This window comes from Cucurbita pepo, chromosome LG17, assembly GCF_002806865.2.
Source record: "Cucurbita pepo subsp. pepo cultivar mu-cu-16 chromosome LG17, ASM280686v2, whole genome shotgun sequence".
Lineage (NCBI taxonomy): Eukaryota > Viridiplantae > Streptophyta > Magnoliopsida > Cucurbitales > Cucurbitaceae > Cucurbita > Cucurbita pepo.
Genome location: NC_036654.1, coordinates 6,161,539 through 6,181,130, shown reverse-complemented (window position 1 = coordinate 6,181,130; position 19,592 = coordinate 6,161,539). Strand labels below are relative to the sequence as shown.

At 37.5% G+C, this 19,592-nt stretch overlaps 4 protein-coding genes and 1 non-coding gene across 6 annotated transcripts; 1 reads left to right on the top strand and 4 right to left on the bottom strand.

Moving 5' to 3' along the window:
• Positions 1-598: 598 nt before the first annotated feature.
• LOC111779418 lies at positions 599-795 on the bottom strand. Its single transcript, XR_002812687.1, has one exon. It is a non-coding gene; the product is annotated as a U2 spliceosomal RNA (small nuclear RNA).
• A 788-nt stretch (positions 796-1,583) lies between these two features.
• LOC111778264 (outer envelope pore protein 16-4, chloroplastic) lies at positions 1,584-4,784 on the bottom strand. Of its 2 annotated transcripts, none has more exons than XM_023657979.1 (7): positions 4,675-4,784; positions 4,531-4,582; positions 4,419-4,450; positions 4,286-4,319; positions 4,101-4,168; positions 2,545-2,700; positions 1,584-1,967 (listed from the first exon to the last, which is right to left on the bottom strand). In XM_023657979.1, the coding sequence occupies exons 1-6, from the start codon at positions 4,744-4,746 to the stop codon at positions 2,566-2,568; spliced, it is 393 nt and encodes a 130-aa protein (XP_023513747.1). In that variant the 5' UTR covers positions 4,747-4,784; the 3' UTR covers positions 1,584-1,967; positions 2,545-2,565. The 2 variants fall into 2 exon arrangements, with proteins under 2 accessions (XP_023513747.1, XP_023513746.1); XM_023657978.1 differs by having other exon boundaries at positions 1,589-1,933.
• Positions 4,785-5,382: 598 nt separating this feature from the next.
• Positions 5,383-6,614, top strand: LOC111778498 (60S ribosomal protein L22-2-like). Its single transcript, XM_023658371.1, has 2 exons — positions 5,383-5,705; positions 6,280-6,614. Exons 1-2 carry the CDS (start codon positions 5,470-5,472, stop codon positions 6,422-6,424), a joined length of 381 nt encoding a protein of 126 aa, XP_023514139.1. The 5' UTR covers positions 5,383-5,469; the 3' UTR covers positions 6,425-6,614.
• A 744-nt stretch (positions 6,615-7,358) lies between these two features.
• On the bottom strand, positions 7,359-11,647 carry LOC111778497 (blue-light photoreceptor PHR2). The gene is made up of 4 exons (XM_023658369.1): positions 10,545-11,647; positions 8,913-9,142; positions 8,717-8,788; positions 7,359-7,796 (listed from the first exon to the last, which is right to left on the bottom strand). Exons 1-4 carry the CDS (start codon positions 11,514-11,516, stop codon positions 7,715-7,717), a joined length of 1,356 nt encoding a protein of 451 aa, XP_023514137.1. The 5' UTR covers positions 11,517-11,647; the 3' UTR covers positions 7,359-7,714.
• Positions 11,648-12,963: 1,316 nt separating this feature from the next.
• On the bottom strand, positions 12,964-18,841 carry LOC111778659 (U3 small nucleolar RNA-associated protein 14 homolog A). Its single transcript, XM_023658610.1, has 12 exons — positions 18,658-18,841; positions 17,974-18,296; positions 17,360-17,522; positions 16,323-16,798; positions 15,488-15,709; positions 14,996-15,331; positions 14,566-14,916; positions 14,367-14,447; positions 14,186-14,266; positions 13,715-14,095; positions 13,476-13,607; positions 12,964-13,388 (listed from the first exon to the last, which is right to left on the bottom strand). The coding sequence occupies exons 2-12, from the start codon at positions 18,292-18,294 to the stop codon at positions 13,227-13,229; spliced, it is 2,706 nt and encodes a 901-aa protein (XP_023514378.1). The 5' UTR covers positions 18,295-18,296; positions 18,658-18,841; the 3' UTR covers positions 12,964-13,226.
• Between the last annotated feature and the right edge of the window lie 751 nt (positions 18,842-19,592).

Genomic DNA, 19,592 nt, shown 5'->3' with positions numbered 1-19,592 from the left:
GGTATTACAAAATCTCGGTGGAGGGCGTATTTCTTGATTATATCAGATGAGGGTATTTCTTGATAAACTCATGATAAACCCATCTAAAACTCATGGGACGAGGGTATTTCTAGCTAATCAAACTCATGATAAACCCATCTAAAACCCATCGGATGAGGGTATTTCTAGCTATTCTAGCTCTAGCTATTCTAGCTCATGATGGTATTTCTAGCTAATCAAACTCATGATAAACCCATCTAAAACCCATCGGATGAGGGTATTTCTAGCTAATCAAACTCATGATAAACCCATAATCAAACTCATGATAAACCCATCAGATGAGGGTATTTCTAAGGGTATTTCTAGCTAATGAGGCTAATTTCTAGCTAATGAGGGTATTTTCTTGATAAACTCATGATAAACCCATCTAAAGTGGGACTTTCATCCACTTTCATCATCCAACCAGGTTTCCTGCACTCGACTTCTTCGTTAGAAAGGATACTCGGTATTTTAAATGTACTAAATAAGTGCATATAATATAAACATATTAATGAAACTCACAAAATGCAAATTAAAAGAATTAAAAATTCACAAGTGCTGAAATTTTTGACTCATAATGGAGGGTTGTGCCAGGCCCAAGCAGTAGTGCAACGCATGGGCGACACTCGAGAGCCCCAGTAGCAAGCTACTGATAATGGACCCTCACCCTAGAAAAATTAATTTAATATCATGTGGGCCGATGGCCCACGTATCAGATATTAAACTGATAAGAACAGATACTACACTTGATCTTAGCCAAAAGGCCGAGAAAGGTATGCTTAGAAACGAATTCCACCGGCCCTTTTATAGCCACCGCGTCCTTCCATATTCTGGAACTTACCGATGTGGGACAAACATAAAACCCCCTCAAACCACTGCTTTTCTTTTTTCTCCTTTCCCTCGCCAAGTATCGAACCCCTGCATTCTTCTTTTTTCTGCAGTTGATTTAAAGTAATTAATGTATATTTATATAATAATTTAAAACATATATTTTCAAATTTATTTTGTGTTTTCTAAGCCATTTGATAGTCCAAATCTTAAAAAAAAAAAAAAAGTCAGATGTTTGAATCTCTCACCTCACCGACTATTAAACTATAAAAAGAAAATAATTGAAGTGGACAAATTGGAAACATAACTATTATTTAAAAATTAAAAAAGTTGGTTAAAATAAAAAATTTAATACTCGAAATTAACTAATTTATTAAAAATAAAATTTGAACTTTGTATTTAAAAGAATACTTTAAAAGTTCTATTATATATAAGATTGAAAATTCGAAGCCTTAATGAATTCAAAATTGAAAATTTTAATAACCTATTATTGAATAATTTTTATTTAACAAAAAAAAAAAAAAAAAAAAAAAAAANATGCTCCAGGTAACTTTTCACGGAACCAATGAAAACTCGATCACAATCCAGAGTTAAAACTCAAAGCTTCTTGAAATTTCTAGAACTCGGACCAAACTTGTAACTTAACAAAAAAAAAAAAAAAAAAAAAAAAAAAAANCTGGTAACTTTTCACGAAATCAATAAAAACTCGATCGTAATCCAGAGCTAAAACTCAAAGCTTCTTGAAATGTCTAGAACCGATTCCCATAAATTTAAGATCCAAAGACGCGTTTCAGTAGCAACAAACTAAACAAAGAAAGCGACTATCAGCTACTTTTTATATATAATGTTCATCTTCTGATATAGTTGTCACTAAAAATGCAGGCCACGTGAAGGCTGAAACGTTTATTGTATGTATATTATACATCAGGATTTCAGGATTTCAGGAATTCAGGAACTAATATTTCATCATTTCTGGCTTATCTTACCGGAAGTTAGCCGCAATTGTCAAGATTGAATCAACATAATGAGGTTGATGTTCCTCCTCCTTCAGCAGATCAATATTTGTGGACACAGCAAACGACTTTGGCTGAAATAACGAAAGAACAGTTGCTGAATTCATCCTGGACATGGAAGATATGTACTTTTAAAAAATTTCATCATCTTTGGATGAAACGAATATTATGAGATACTGCATCGGTTGGGGAGGAGAACGAAACATTCTTTATAGGGTTGTGGAAACCTCTCCCTAGTAGACGCGTTTTAAAAACCTTGAGGGGAAGCCCGATAGGGAAAGCCCAAAGGGGACAATATCTACTAGCGGCGGCCTTGGGTTGTTACAAATGGTATCAGAGCCAGACACCGGGCGATGTGCTAGCAAGGAGGCTGAGCCCCGAAGGAGGGTGGACATGAGGCGGTGTGCCAGTAAGGACGCTGGCCCCCAAGGAAGGTGGATATTGTCCCACATTGATGAGAGAAGGGAACAAGTGTCAGTAAGGATGCTGGGCCCTGAAGGGGGTGGATTATGAGATCCCACATAGAACGAAACATTCTTTATAAGGGTGTGGAAACCTCTCCCCAGCAGACGCTTTTAAAAACCTTAAGAGGAAGCTCGAAAGGGAAAGCCCGAGCTTGGACCATTACAAATATTATATAATGCAGCACATCAGTTGTAGTGAAAATGGATTGAATGCTACATACCTCACGCCAACAAGAGGTATACTAAAGTGATCTTGAATATTCAGCTGCAGCACTGAAGGCAGAAACAAGGGCAGCCATCCCACCAACCTGTGACCAACTTCTAGTCCTTGTAGCAATTGCTGCTCCTGCAACGGCGCCCGCAATTAAACCGTTCAACTGTCACACGAAAAAAAGAGAGGTAAAGATTATTTCCTAAAGTTGCTGTAAACATAGTCCATGAATAGTTGGTATTTCTGGCTTCATGATCATTCAAGCAGAGACTACGAGGAAATATGAATGAATTCAAGATAAAAGTAAGAATTCAATACATTTCCGAGAACCATTGCATATCCCAATGGTTGTAAGCTAAGCAAGAGGCCTAGGTTATTAGATATGCAACAGCTAAGAACCATTTCCATTTTTTATCAAGAAACCAAGCTTTTGTTGAGAGGAAATGAAATATATAAGAGGGCCAAACAAAAACATCGACCAATAAAAGACGGGCCTACACGAAGGTCGACCGACCAGAAACTAACCTACGACAAAGAATTCAATCCAAAAGATTATGGCCCAACAAATAATTTCATGTCTATAGACACAAATATCCACAACAAGACATAAAATTTGGCAAGAGACAAACCCTCCCGATAGCTAAAGATATGGGAAACCTTCCAGTATGATATGGCGAGTCTCAATATATAAAGCAGCAGTTCATTCTCAAGCAACTACAAGTCTACACGTGTAACGGCCCAAGCCCACTACTAGCAAATATTGTCATATTTGAGTATTTCTTTTTGGGCTTCCCCTCAAGGCTTTTAAAACGTGTCTGCTAGGGAGAGGTTTCCACACCCTTATAAAGAATGTTTCGTTCTCCTCCCCAACCGATGTGGGATCTCATAACACAAATGGTTGTCAAACTCCAGATACAATTATGAGGTTTCATATACCAATCGATAACACTAACAATCCCAAGTAAGAAGCTCAGTTCTTTCTCCTGCCAACACTTGCAACAGAATTCTATGAACGCAGATCACACACGATTGCGGGATTTTTGCATCAACTTTCTATCCAACACGATTGTTCCTCTATGGTTCAAAAGAGTTAGTTTATATAGTTAAAAACATTTTTCAAAATGAGACCATCCATCCAAACCCTTGAAAGAATAAGTGTCATGAACACTTCTGAATGCCTTTATAATTCCACTCACCTTTTTGCCCCAACAAAAGTTCTTGAACTATCCCTGCTCAAGCCAGACAATCTCCATTCAACAATCTAGTTTAAATTGAAGGGAATATTTCAAAAGTAATTAGAAAAATGAGGCTCATACCTTAGAATATATATTAATTGGTAACATGTAAGTCCTATCCTAAGATACACGACACATACACCAGAAATCACGTATTTTCTCGAGGTAGTATTCGCTCAAAAAGAGCGGTCGGTTACTGAATTACTCATCCAATGCACAGTGAATAAAGGGAGGTCAACATGCTAGGGATTCAACTAAGCAACCTCTATAACGGATCATATTCAAACAAAGGAGAAGGGTGAAATTGAATCATTTCATGAATTTGACTAACCCAATCATTCTTCCTTCTATATCTTTGGATCCCACAGTGAGTCAGAGTAAAAACTCCAGCAACAAGTCCTAAAACCCAGAATCTTTAGCTACATTTCAGCTCAGAACAAAACTAAACAAAAAAATCAGCCACAAACACAGCTCAACAATCTATAGATGCCAGAAGGTTCAAAAATTAACCATTACCACATTGAAATCCGTATTTTCCAACAGACTTTGCCTGCAAAATAGAAAATAAACACACGATTCAGATCGGAAAAACGCCTCAATCAAAAAGAAAGAAATCAAAGCAAAATAGTAAGTATTATTCGATAGATACCACGAAAGCAGCATGGTCGACGCCACTCAGGCCTGTACGAAACGCAACGCGAATTAAACATTAAAAGAATCAAAGATAGGATAAGTTTTACGAAATTTGAGCTTAAGATTACCATTTTTACGAGAATTGTACGGTCCCATACACAAACCCCACAAAGCGCCGGCCTGAAGGATGAACAGCGAACAGGGATTCAGAATTTCAGAGGAGAAAGAATAGAAAACGAATCGTAGTTTGAGAAGTTGTTTGTAGAGTTTACCGTTCCGACGCGAATGGTGGATTCGACGGCGAGGGATGAACATGGAACGACGCCGTTCAGTTCGTCTTCCATCTTTCATTTCTCAATTTCCTTCGCGAGTTGTATGTGGAGTTTAGGTTTTTTTTTTTTATTTTTTTTAATCAATTTTTTAATAATATTTTATTATTGAAACTAAAATTTAAAAATGTTATTTTTATATTTTTATTTCATAGATTATAAAAATTGATACGATATTTGTTCCGTACTATCACGTTGTTGAAGTATAGTATTAGGGCTCTGTAAAAGAGTTTTTGCAAGAACAGATAAACCCGATAAACCCTGTGGCCTATAATTCAGATACTTGTTTCATTAGCTCAGTCAACTCTGATGGAGTTATTCGATATTCATTTTTCACGAGGGGTACGACTACCGGAAGAAGCTCAATTTCATGATCGATCCTGCAAGAACGTCTTTAAGCGTGTGAATTCAATTTCTTTCATTTCTTTTTCCCACTAAATAAATTTACCACGAGATTTTTTTAAAAATAATTTTGATATTAACATATTTAAATTTATGATTATACAAAATTCATTAAATATAGGGGTAAAAATCATTAAATAAAAGAGGTTATTTTTACAATTCATAATTAATTAGGCTATTTTTGTAAATTTTGAATTAAAAGAGGTTATTTTTGTCTAAAAAAGACCTTACTCGTCCGAGCCTTAAAACAGCAACTCAAAACCCTAAAATCAGCGCCGATTGTTGTGTAACATTTTACAGGAAATTTGGGCAGCGAGTTGCAGAGAAGGAGCAGAAATGAGCCGTGGAGCAGCAGCATCCGGTGGCCCCAAGGGCAAGAAGAAGGGCTCGACCTTTGTCATCGACTGTGCGAAGCCAGTTGAGGACAAGATCATGGACATCGCCTCCTTGGAGAAGTTTCTTCTCGAGAGGATCAAGGTTGGTGGCAAAGCTGGGGCATTTGGTGACTCGGTTACCGTCACTCGCGACAAGAACAAGATCACCGTTAACTCCGATAGCAACTTCTCCAAGAGGTATTCAATGTTTTGTAGTTATTTATCATAGTTCGTTCTGGATTTGGTTCTGGATTTGTGATAATGAACACGGTTCTGGATGAGTCATGTTTATGTATTTGTCCGTTTGTTCGGGAGTAAGCGTTGCATTTATCTGCTCGCCGCCGCGGTATTACTAGGAATGGATGCGATGTGCGAGTTAATCTCTGTTTTCTGTGATATTTTGTGTTCTTGTTGCCTATTTTATTGGATTGTGGAGTTGATGAGCAATAGTGGAGTTTAGAGTGCATTTTGATTTCTAGGCCAGTTCTTAAATCTGCAGGCTTTAGGTGTAGTTCTTCCGAGTTGTTGGATGGATTAACACCAGGTCTTTTCGTTGGAATACAGCTCTAAATCTCTGATCTAGTGCCAGAAGGGGGACTCATTAAAGAGATGCTACTTCAAATATCCGTTCTCCTTTTTATGGATAACTTACTTAGAATGTACTATATATATAATCCATTATTTGCAATATGATTGTTTTTGTTGGAAACTACAAACTAGACCTTTAAACTCCCAATAAACTTTGCTAATTGTTCTCTCTTTTGAATCCCAGGTATCTTAAATACTTGACTAAGAAGTATTTGAAGAAACACAATGTTAGAGATTGGCTTCGGGTTATCGCTTCAAACAAGGACTGCAACGTCTATGAATTAAGATACTTCAACACTGCTGAGAATGAGGGCGAGGAAGAGGATTGAGGTTCAAGGCATATATTTTGGAAGCATCGTTTGTAGTAGTAGGAATTAAGCTTGTTGAAATTATATTTCCATACCTTGTCTTGAAGCTTTCCATATAGAGATCAGCAAGGATTCTTTTTAGTCATGAGATTATGCAACTCTTGTTTACTACTGCTGAAGTTTTATCTATAAATTTTGTTCACGAAGCTCACCCCCCTTATTTTGGTTGGTTGTTTTGATCATACTTAGTTTTGGGTCCAAAGGAACAATGTCTAACTTTTAACATGAGGTGTGAGTGGAAGCTAACAGGGTTTTTCGTTCGCCAAATAAGTAAATTTAGTGTGTAATTAGAGATGTCTATGGGGTTGGGTGTTCTTTATCTCCTCTCTTTTCATTTAATGGCTTTTTGAAGTATTTCATTTATTTGTGTCTGTAGCTCAGTGGATAAAGATGGGGCGCTTTTGTATGTTGGTAGCTCATGGGACGCATTTGTATGTTGGTGCATCTCCTGACCCTGACCGTTGGTGCCTGTAGCTTAGTGGATAGAGCATCTGTTTCTAAGCTCAACCCCTACCTGCACCTATGGACAGTGCCTGTGCCTTATATGTTGGTGCATCACTCTATGTAGAGCATAAGTACCCTTACCTAGCGTTTATGAACAGTAATGCTCGTGAAACGGGTACCTCAAGCACCCCTCACTTGAGACGACATTCTGACCTTCAGCACCCCTCATCCTTGGATCTATGGCCTTTATGGTTATGGGAGAAACATGACTAGAAGAAAACCGTCTTAGTCTAGGCCTTCGCTAATATAAGCCTAGAATTGTAATGTAACCTTCAAGTAAATATAAGATTACAAATCTCCACTAAGCATAGAATTTTCACATCTGTTCAGCTTTATTCCCATTCCCACTTGGTCAACATATCCATGGTGTAAATAAATTGAAATGAACACATCTCCCAACCACAGAAAGTCAATAAGTTGAATCCCACAACAGAAGTCAATCTACATTTTCATACCAAGTAACAGGCAGAACTGAAATTATGTTCATGAACAGAAAACAAAGTAGCAGGAAAATGAAGACCTCTTTTGCTCTTTCTTTTTTTCACTCTTTGAGGTAGGGGGCAAAATTTAAGACATTCCTTTTATTGGTAGAGCTAGGCGAGGTCTACTCAGCCAGACGAGATGAGATGAGGGTCGAGGTAGACGTGTAGTCGGTACCAAAAACAACGTTTACAAAGGCAACATAGGGTAGTTCAAACGATCACTAAATGACTGCAACATGAGGATATGCCTGCTTTTCGACTCTCCCTAAGCAAGGGCGCCCGTGCAAGCGGTGGCTGGAGATGGGTTGGGTTGTTTCTTTGTTGAGTTGTATTTTTTGGTAATGAATCTGCAATAGAACAAGAACTGAATGCATAAATATAATGTTCTAAAAATTAAGGATGCTTTTAGACTTTACCTATAAATAACCTACGGTGATTACTTAGTTCAGTATTATAACTGACCAGTTTTAAAATCCATGCTTTCCGTACAGAACTGTACAAAGATCAGAAAGCGACTTTAGTTAGGGTGTGAGATCCCACGTCGGTTAGGGAGGAGAACGAAACATTCTTTATAAAGGTGTGGAAACATCTCCCTAGTACACACGTTTTAAAAACCTCAAGAGGAAGTCTGAAAGGGAAAGTCCAAGAAAAACAATATCTGTTAGCGGTGGGCTTGGATGGTTATAAATGATATATTAGAGCCAGACATCGGTCGATGTGCCAGTGAGGAGGCTGAGCTCTGAAGGAGGGTGGACAAGAGGCGGTGTGCCAACAAAGACGATGGCACTGAAGAGGGTGGATTGCGAGATCCCACATCGGTTGGGAAGAAGAACAAAACAGTCTTTATAAGGGTGTGGAAACATCTCCTTAGCAGACGCATTTTACAAACATTGAAGGGAAGCACGAAAAGGAAAACCCAAAAAAGACAATATCTACTAGCGGTAGACTTGAGCTGTTACATAGTTTCCTAATTGAAACTAAGAAAACTGATAGAACGGACTAAATCGAGTCAATTCGATCGGTTTAAACTATCCTTATCAGTTGGTTTGATTTTCTTAACCATAGAAATTGTAAAGATGGTTAGTCAGTTCGATTTGGTCGGGTTTTTTCTGGTCCGTCTTTAAAAAAGCTGATTTTGACATGGATAGTTTTTCTTAAACCGACCCGAACTCTCACTTAGACTCCTAACTCGAGTTGAGAAAACAATTTCCAGTGAGTATCAGAACAAAAGGCAGAGCAAAATGAGATACATAGATCTTGGCATTACCTGAAGAAGTCCCTCCATAATAACTCAAACATCAGCCAGTTTGTTCCAGTGCCATTGCCACCATCATGCTTCCTGTTACCAGAAAAGGTTCCACACATAAGAAAATTATCTCAGTGATTAATGTTTGTTTTTGAGAACTACTTTGATTTAGCAATGTTGCCACAAAACGATGAAGGCGGTGGACGTTCATATGCACCTGGAAACGGTTTTGTTAAGTTCATCAAACACCGATCGAGGTGAAATGCAACCCATGGTTAGCCACGGAGAAATTTTGTTTGAAAAGGTAGCACCATATATGCTATTCTGAGCACCGTTGTTCGTCGCTTTCGGTGGTTGAGCTCGACATTCAGCTGCGTATTTTTGAAGCCTATGAAGCGCTTCGGTCTCCCCTCCCACTTGAGAAGTATTGGGAGCTAGCCATCCTTCCTATATGATGAAGTTAACAATGTTGATACATTTCAAGAAAAGTAGAGAATATATGAAGAGATATGTGAAGAGTGAAATGTCTAAGAGCAAGGTCTGTTGTCATCAAATGATTGATTCTCAGTCATGAACTCATAATCAAGCAAATCAAGCAAAGATGTAACGATACAAACCCAGCACTAACAGATATTGTCTTCTTTGGGCTTTCCCTTTCGGGCTTTCCCTCAAGGTTTTTAAAACGCATATTGCTAGGGAGAGGTTTTTCTCCTCCCCAACCGATGTGAGATCTCACAATCCACCTCCTTTCGGGCCCAGTGTCCTCGTTAGCACTCATTCCCTTCTCCAATCAATGTGGGACGCCCCAATCCACCCCCTTCAGAGCCTAGCGTCCTTGTTGGCACACCGCCCCATGTCCACCTCCTTCGAGGCTTAGCCTCCTCACTGGCACATCGTCCAGTGTCTAGCTCTAATACCATTTGTAACCACCCAAGCCCACCGCTAGCAAATATTGTCCTTTTTGTGCTTTCCCTTTCGGACTTCCCCTCAAGGTTTTTAAAACGCATCTGTTAGGGAGAGGGTTTTCACGTCCTTACAAAGAATGCTTCGTTCTCCTCCCCAACCGATGTGGGATCTCACAATCCACCCCTTTCGGGCCCAGTGTCCTCGCTGGCACTCATTCCCTTCTCCAATCAATGTGGGACGCCCAATCCACCCCCTTCAGAACCCAGCGTCCTTGTTGGCACACCGCCTCATGTCCACCTCCTTCGAGGCTCAGCCTCCTCACTGGCACATTGTCCAGTGTTTAGCTCTAATACCATTTGTAACAGCCCAAGCTCACCACTAGCAAATATTGTCCTCTTTGGGCTTTCCTTTCGGGCTTCCCCTCAAAGTTTTTAAAAAGCGTCTACTAGGGAGAGGAGTTTCCAAACCCTTATAAAGAATGCTTCATTCTCTCCCCAACCGACGTGGGATCTCACAAAAGACGATGCTAAACTTCTAGAAATCAGTTCAACTCATGAAAACTTAAATGGTTTCAAGAACAACAATCTAGAACATGAATTTGCAGCACGAAAAACCCAAACAATCATAGTCCAAATCAACAAAGGGCATGCCAAAACCATTAGATTTTCAAGAGAGCTCAACTAGCAGATTTCAACTTAATCTTGCGCACATACTATCATTGTTAGTCCTCTTTGCTACTACGATAACAACAGAATGAGTATCAACGTTATATCCAAGAACTAATAGAAAGCTTAAACCATTTTATTGAAATCAACATCTCCTGCCAGTAACATGATAGCCCAATTGAACACAACAGCAGAACAACAGCAGAACAACGCTCCAATTCAGTCAAAGAAGCAAAAACAAAACGAAATTCAAGTAGAAATGAAGGATAAGAACAAACCTTAGACATAGCCACAGGTTGGTTGAGACCCAATTCAGACAAAGAAGGGATATCCCCAGGCTCTACATCACCACGAGAAGGCAAACCCTTCATCTTATCCAAAGCTTCAATCGTCTTCCTCACACTCAGCCCTTGAACTCTCTCTCTAAACGCCCCATGGCTCGACGGCATATCTTCCATTTTGAACGGCAAATCATCGATATGATACAAAGTGCTTCCCCAAAAGTACTTAACCTCAACATTCTCTTCCTTCATCGCACTCTCAATCCGCTCCTCAGTCTCCATTTCATCGTGAGAAACCTCGTAATGAGCATAAATTCCATCAGCACCAATTTCCTTAGCCAATTCAGCAAGAACAGTTTCAGGTTTTCCAATTCGAACAACGAGATTAGAACCCCTAGCTTGGAGATTCTTCCGCAAATCCGAGACGGATTCAATCACAAATGTGGCTCGGTACGGTCCAGTTTTATCGAATCCAGACGAAGACTTACCGTAATCTCTCGGATCGAAACAGTAAACAGGCAAAACGGAGATGGAATCATTATTAGCTGAATTTAGGCATTCATTATCGTGAATCCGTAGATCGTTACGGAACCAAACGATGGTAGCTCGACGCATCCCGGCGCCATTGGAGGGTTCTGAAGGACGGCGGGGGCCTAAAGAGAGAGGGATTTGAAGAGGGTTAGCAGAAACGGTGGATTTGAGGGAAATTTTAGGGGGACAGAGCGAAGAACAGGAAATGGGTAAGTGAGAAAGAGAAGCAGCTTGAGTGGGGACATTATCCTTGTTTGGCTGCCGAGAAAACAAACCAGAAAATCTGGGTTGGACAAGAAAATTTGAGGGAATGACGGTTGAGAGAGATAAAGTGAGAGAAGCGACGGCGAACGGCGGCGAGTGAACTGGAACGGGCGGAGACTGGTCCTCCGATGAGATGGGTTCAGAATTTTCGAGGATTTGGGAGTTGGGATCCATGATTGAAGCTTCAAAGATGGGGAAGAAGATAAGATTTTGAGGCGCTCTCAACAAATTTGCGCCGCGGGCTGCGTATGAGAGGATTTGGGGGGGTGGGTTGGTGGAGTCAGTGAGGATTAGAGAGCGGAAAAGTGCACATATTTTTATTTTTTTATTTTATTATCTAAATATTTGGTCTAAACTGTACGGCGGCGCCTACCGTTGGTGAAGATTGGCTGTCGCATCAATATTTAGACTATAATTTTTTATTTTTTTATAGTTTTTTTAGAATTTTAGATTATAATTTTCTTTTTGTTGTTTTTTTTATTTATTATTTATAAATTTGGGTCAATTTTCTTTTTGTATAATAGAAACAAAATTAGAGTATTTAATGATGTATTTAGTTTCGATATCTAATTTTATTTTTAAGAAACATAATATTTGGAGGCTTAAATGAATTATTATATAAAATGGACTAAAAAAATATTTAAATATCAATTAAGGTGAAATTTAGCATTATATCTAATATATTTTTAAATATGCAATTTTAAAATCTTGAATTTTTTTAATTAGTAATTAGGTCAAATTGTAATTTTACGTTTAATAAACCTTTCATTTAACATTAATAAAATGTTAAAATGTCAAAATCACGTAGTCATCGTATACAAATTTAATCATTTAAAATTCATATAGAAACAAAATTCAATATTAGGTTGAAAATTTAAATTTAATAATTTATTAAATAGAAAATTAAATGCAAATTTATTTATATCTCAAGTAAGTTTCCTACCATTTATACCCATTTATAACTCATTCTTACTCCTGTTAATAGAGATAGTATTCTTTGTTCTTAAATCTATGGTCATTTCTTAAATTAGCTGATGTGGGACTTTCATCATCCAACACCCCCGAACAAAGTACGCCTCCCCTTAATCGAGGCTAGACTGCTTTGGAGTCTTAGTCATTTTTTACTGCGCTCGAGGAGGCTCGACTCCTTTTCTTTTGAAGTCATTTGTTCCACATTTGAGGATTTACCAATCTATTGGCACGACTAAGTTTAGAGCATGACTCTGATACCATGTTAGACAAACACGACTCTCCACAATGGTATGATATTGTCCACTTTGACATTCAGAGCACTGGGCAGAAATCACATTGCATTAGTAATTTATGCCAATTTAATGCTTAAGATAGGTACTTCAAAGTAAGCATAACTTAACATACATTGACATGTACTTTCAACCAAAAGTTTACTCGAAGGGTCCGTTTATGATGACTTTTCAAGTGCTAAAAAACCTATTCTAAAGGTCCCTATTAAGCACCGGAAAAAGGCCATTCCAAAAAGGCTCGAGTTCGATACGAAATTATAACATCAATCTCATCTCATCCAATACCCCTCCTATTTCAACATTACTAGCAATCTTTTATTCCATCTCCCAACATAACTTTTTTATTTCATATCAACAAATAATTTTCAATCTACGTTTCATATCAAAAAAGAAGATAATAATTATACAGAGCATGATTGTATTGAACAAAAAATCATACAAATAGAACATTAAATAAAAGCCTAACTATTATCAGATTGCCTCGTTTCAAAATTTATCAAAACCTTTTACAAACTAGATCTTCTTACCTTTGCCTGCAGCGAGCCTCGCCATAAGGAAAGCCATGAATGCTCTCTAAAAACCATGGCTGTCCTTCAAGGTGTAGTAGACATCAACTGTGATATTAGGCCCCAGCTTTCATCTTTTTGACTGATTTTCCGTTGTTGGTTTTACTTTTTTTTCTCTTTTGTTTCTGTCCACTCTGTTTGTGCTCCTCGACTTTTCGTTGCGTATCAACTTCCTTAAACTCGATCGGTTTTATAATGACTCCAGACTTCTTCACAACCTGTGTAAAGGAATGTCAAGGAGGAGCTCTTAATAGGAATATAAAGAAGGGTCTATCTGTAATTTTAATGCAAAATGAGTTGCTGACCTCGGGACGATTAAGAGCTCCAATTGTAGATGTCGGGTTGAAGTCGGGGCCGATAGGCATACGGATGCTCTGCTCAAATACCTCCTTCGCCGTATAAGGAAAAGGCAGTGTCTTTGTATAGAGTTTCTCAGCCTGTCAAATTGAAATGGCAAAAAGAATGATGCACAAGAACAGACAATATCAAAAGGTTCATGGGAAGTAAAGCTAGTAGAAATTATTACAAATGCGGAGCCACTGACCTTTTTATCCAATTTCTCAGAGATGATAACATGTTTGAGATTCGCATCCTTCCTGTTCTTGAGAATTTCCTGCCTCTTCTTGTTTGCACGGTCATGTTCTTCCAGCATCCAAGAAGGTAAGCCTTTTTTCTTCTGGACATTAGTCCATTGGCCCCATCCAGGTAGTAGAACAGGCTTTTCAGGTTCAGGATTTTCTTCATTAAGAATTTCCTCTTTTTGCCTCTCAAATTCTTCCTCTACGTTGTCTCCAGCAAAAGCTTGGTGAATCAACTCTGCTTGAGATGGAAGTTCATAAGCCTCATTATTAGCCGAGGACAAAACCCCTTCAACCATGAGCTCGTGGTCCGAGTCGCTTTGATCATCCACATCTTGCACGGTCTCCTGTACCAGATCAAGGAGTAACATAATGGCATCAATAAACAAAAAAACAATCATAACACCACCAAAATTGATAGATGAAAACGGTCATACCTTTGGAACTTGACCTTGTAAAGCTGGTTTAGATGCAGTGGCGGTGGATGTAGAATCCACTTTTTTTTCAAGATTTTTTGCCTGCATATATAGAACACATACTAGTTTTATAAACATTTTGCTCAAAAGAAAATGTTTCTACAAAGAGGAGATGATTAAACAAAAGAACAAAACATTCAACCTTTTTCCATGTGTCTGATGCAAAAATGGCAACTTCATACGTTGTCTTTGGACCCGGATCTCTAACAGTTTCATCAAAGCTCTGGGCAAGAAGATAGAGGGAAAAGAACGCTAATTCAGCAATAAGAAGAATTTAAATTCACCAGAGACAGACTAAAGAATTTAGAGAAACACTAAAGAATTTAGAGAAACATTCATACTTTAAAAACTGAACTATGATGCCTTTTCGAGTCTGCGCCGAGAATATCAGAACCAATATTTTCATCAACAATTAAACTGGTATTTTTATCATCCCCAGCATCCTCCACGCCTTCTCGAGTCTCAGTGTCATCTTCATCGTCTGTATCACCATAATATTCTGGCTTTGTCTTCTTCCTTGGTTCTGGAGCAGATTTTTTCATTCCACCAAAGGTTCTTCTACCACTAGTAGTTTCTGTCTTTATATTCTCCGTCTCAGAATTATTAAGCTGCTTTGAGAGCGATTCGAACTCCTGGATGGCAAGCTTTGCCTCTTCAGCAGCTGCCTCTTCCCTTTTCTTCATCCCCCGTACCTACGAGAACAAGGCAGGTCAGGAAACAGCCAAAATGTTTTACATACACAACACCACAGACTATAACGAGCATTTATACCATGAAAGGCAAAGCAAGCAATCCTGAGTTGGGAGCTTCATCCCCATCTTCTAATGCTTTTAAAGTCTTGTCTTTTGCTCTCTCCAGCAATTTTGATGCCTTGCTGTGGTTATTATCCTCGGTTTGATCATCTGAGTATTCTTCATCACTACTTTCATCACTGCTACTACCACTGCTACTATCTTTCAATGTGTTCATTTTACGAGTCAAAGTAGCATGCTGGTGGAGTTGCTCAGCTATTGCCGCTCGTGTACCTTCATCTTGAGCATCCAAACCACGACTTAAAATGCGCTTTGCCCACTGTGAGCTATTTTTATGCTTCAAAGTCATGCGCTCCTGCATGGAAACAGAGATTGAAAAGATTGAAGCTTTGGCAGATATTACTAAGGAGAGAGTTGGGGATAGAAAGATCATCATGAGGAACATAATAAAATCTCTACCCAGTTGAGATATCTATCACAAATTATAAAAAATAACTGTACAAATAATTACCTCTGCCCGTTTAAACTCTTGCTTCATCGCTAATTCTTTAGCAGCATCAGGGTCCATTTCAATATGGGCAGACGCCCCTTTCACTCTATCCTTCTTCAACAGGCGATGGTAAGTTTTCGATTTAATTTTTTTAATGTGTTTTGCTTTCGTCTCGTGACGAAAAAGAAGGCTGCGCATTTTAGCAATACGATTCTGACGATCCTTCTCATCCTCAAACGATACCTGCCAAAAATTTAACAAGAAACTATCAACAGTCAACCTAAACATGACAAGATGACCCATCCAATATTCAAAAACAATTGTGAGACTTAAATCCAAACAGGCCCACCTCATGGCAATACACAAATTTTAAGCCTCGACACTTGAGACATACAGACTCGGAAAATTAGATTAAAATCAGTACGTAATTTGTAAGTTTACTATAGGTTCAATATAAACCATGTGAAAACTATTTTAGAAAACAGAAAATATTCGTGGATGAGTATACCATAGACTATTTAGAATCTACAATCCAAAAGCATATCAATCATGCCAGTTGTACCATCAAGTTTAATGCAAAGCCCAGCCTCCATAAGGAACATACATGATTAGATCTATGGAATCTCATCTGCATTTTATCCAACACTGAGTTCAATTGACACAAGAATGGCAGGATTTTACTACCATTAAGGTTTATTAATTAACAAAATAATAAAATAAATTAAAGACAGCAAAGATCTCCAACACAATAAGGAACAGACATTTACGGAATATGAATATGAGGAACAACTAGTAAGGAACTAAACACTAGCAATACGCGGCTAACCGCTTGAGCAAGCACAATGGGTCCAAATACCTTGTTTAATTCAAGAAGCTTAGAACCATCTTTTCTGTGAGCTTCCATGATCTGCCCATCATGGACAAGTGAAGCAATTTTCTTCTCGATTTCAGTTCTAGGTTCAAATTCAGAAGCTATTGCTCCTACAGTAGAATACCCTAAATCTACTTCTTCACCTAAGTACAAGGTAGGAGCTTCCCGATTCTTCTTGACTATAGGCTCCCACTTACTGACTTCTTTCTTCGACTGTTCATAAGCCACTTTCCTCTCCACTCTTTGCAGATCGGCTTTAGGAAGTGGAGCTTGAAGTGCCATCGATTTTTTCTCTGTTTGATGTGTTCTCTTTTTAAGCATGCTATAGCCAGGTTTTCCTTGAAGAGGATCAAGGAGGTCTTCAATGCTAATGCGTCCATTACCATCCAAAACATCACGACTGGGATTATATTCTGACTCTTGATATGCCTCAGATATAACAACATTATTCTTCTTCTTTCCTGAAGATAAATCATCAACAAGTCAAATTAAGATGGGAAATTCAAACGATCCATAGAATCTTTTTTCTGCACTAGACCAAACATTTTAAGCTACTAAGTCAAAAAAATAAATAAAGATATTAAAACAGACATCTGCCTCATGCAGGAAACTTATTAATTTCTACAAAGAAGATTAAACATTTAAATTTTTAATTTTTAACTAAGGAGGAAATGAAGAAATAGAATATTTAAAATCTCTGATTATGATATCAAATAATATAACCACTAAAACAAAAAAACTTGAACTATTAGGTTAAGATAACAAAGATAAAGCTTTTAGGGATATAATACGGAGAAACAACTTTAAGTTAACTTGAAATGGCAGGGGCAAAATAAACATAGAGGAAGAGTAACAATCACAAAACTACCCTAGAGGATCAATCTCTAATAATGAGGTGTTGGGATATAGACAGATTAAGGATGATATGGTTCCGAAGTTTAAATCCCAGAGCAAACCTGCATACTCTTTCATTTTTTTTATTCAAATTGCATACATAATCCTGCATGATATAACAACATTACCTTCAAATGCTTCACGAGGCATTCCCGTAATACTTTGTAACATCCTAGCATGACTACCATCATCATCATTTTTAGGATCGGCATCATCTGAATCTTCAATCAAGTTTCTTTTACCATCCCTTTCATCAATGTTCTCTTCGTCATCGGAGAATACATCCTCATCCTATAATAAGACAAAGCATCAAGAACCAAACCAACCATGGGACACAAAATGCATGTAATGGATTCACCCACCAAAGACTGAATAGTGGAATTTGTGGCATTCAAAATTGACCCCTAGATACAATATTGAGCCACTGTTTATGGAGTGGTCCATTCATTCTAACTTACCGAGACGAAACATTCTTTCAAGATACAGATTTCTAATCTGAGAAAAGGCTCAAAGATGTAATTTTGTTAACTTCATTTTACTATACTAATCTTTTACATGTTTCTACATCTAAATTCCTCGGCATCGTTTTGATCCTTACAGTTACAGAATAAATTCTCAACTTCAGGGCAAAGAGAAAATCAAATAACATTCATTAATTCAACGTGTAACGTGAACCAAATTTCAAAGAAACGTAACAAAAGTTAAAAAAGAATAAACAGTCAACCAAAATAATGACTCTTACCTTAAAATCATCGGGCAGCTTGTAATCATAGTTATCAACTGTATCGTAACGACGGTTCTTCCTGGACTCCTCCTCAGGAACAGCCTCTTCATACTCATAAACATCCCCGGCAAAAGTATCTCCCTCATCAAAATCACTAACCTCATTATCATCGCCCTTCATTTGATTGACTTCTCTCTGCAATGAGGGTGCCAATCGAGGACCTCCTCTGTTATGTCTCCTCTTATCACTGCCCTTGTTCTTCTTCTGAAATACTGAGTCTTTTCTATTGTTGCTCCTCTTCCCCTTCTCTTGCATTTTCTTCTGCCTCACTTCCCCCATCACTGCACGAACAGAATTGAAAATTCAACTCAAGAAGTCAGAAGATGCTAAAAAAATTCACGTAAAGTGGCGCTTTGGAAGATTTGGGAGAATAGAAAAAGGAAATCTCTCCAGAGATTAAATAGATATACAGACGATATAAGCCTCAATTGACAGACATATGCCAGAAACAAAAGGCAGACGGTAGCACAAAACAATTCGAAAAGTCCCAATTCGCCGGAGGGATGTTATATATTTTTCTCGGTTGCCATTCTGCTATTGTTATCAAAATAAATAAACATTCCTCCATTCTCCCATTAGACAAGTCCTGATTTGAGTTTTTGCAAGTTATAAGAAACACAAAGATGGGGAATCGGAGAATACCGTGACAACAAGAGAGTAGAAAATCAGAGAAGCCGCTAAAGGAAGACTGCAATGGCAAGACAGAAGAACACGGCGGCGGTAGCACTGAACCAGAGAGAGGCGGCAGCGACACTGAGCGGCTGAAAGGAAGGAGGAGCCGGCGTGAAGAATAAGAAGGTATAGCCCGAAAGAGTGAAGAAGATGGAAAAGGGTTTAGGGTTTTTTTTTTTTTTTTTTTTAATTTAAAAAATAAATAATATGTTTTAATTTAATTACCTTTAAATTTTAATTTACACTAAAATTAAATATTAAATTTCAGGATGTATCTATTCTTTACTTTTCATAACACAAATAATTTAAATAAATACTTTATTTTGATTGTAAATATTTTATGAATACTTCATTTTAATTGAATATCTTATTAAAAAAAATGGTCTAAATAAATAATTTTTAAACATCAAATTATTCATACAAATAAATTTTGATTTTATTATTGTATAAACAAATAGAGCAGAAATCCAGATCAAGTTGGGTTCAAATACTGAAATATTTATTAATGTTACTAAAATTAAAATTGTTCAAAATTTTATATCTTTACTTCAACTCAAAATATGAAACCACCCTTGATTCGAAATGAGTCCTTTAAAATAAAATTTTGACATCTTTAACGTTGTGTTCGTGGTGTAAAGTCAACGATGACTAAACAAATAAAATATTTATCCATCTTTTTTTTTTTTTGTAAAAGATTTATTCTCCGTATATGTTAAATCAAAAATATATTAAAGGTTAAAAAATAAAAATAATAACTTTATTATTGTCTCATTTCATTTTTAGAAAGTTTTTTTTATTTATTGGATAAATGAATTATTTGATATATTAAATATAAAATTGAATTTTATGTTTTATAGAGTGATATGAGTTCCAATTTTTATTGTACATTAATTTTTAAAAAATGT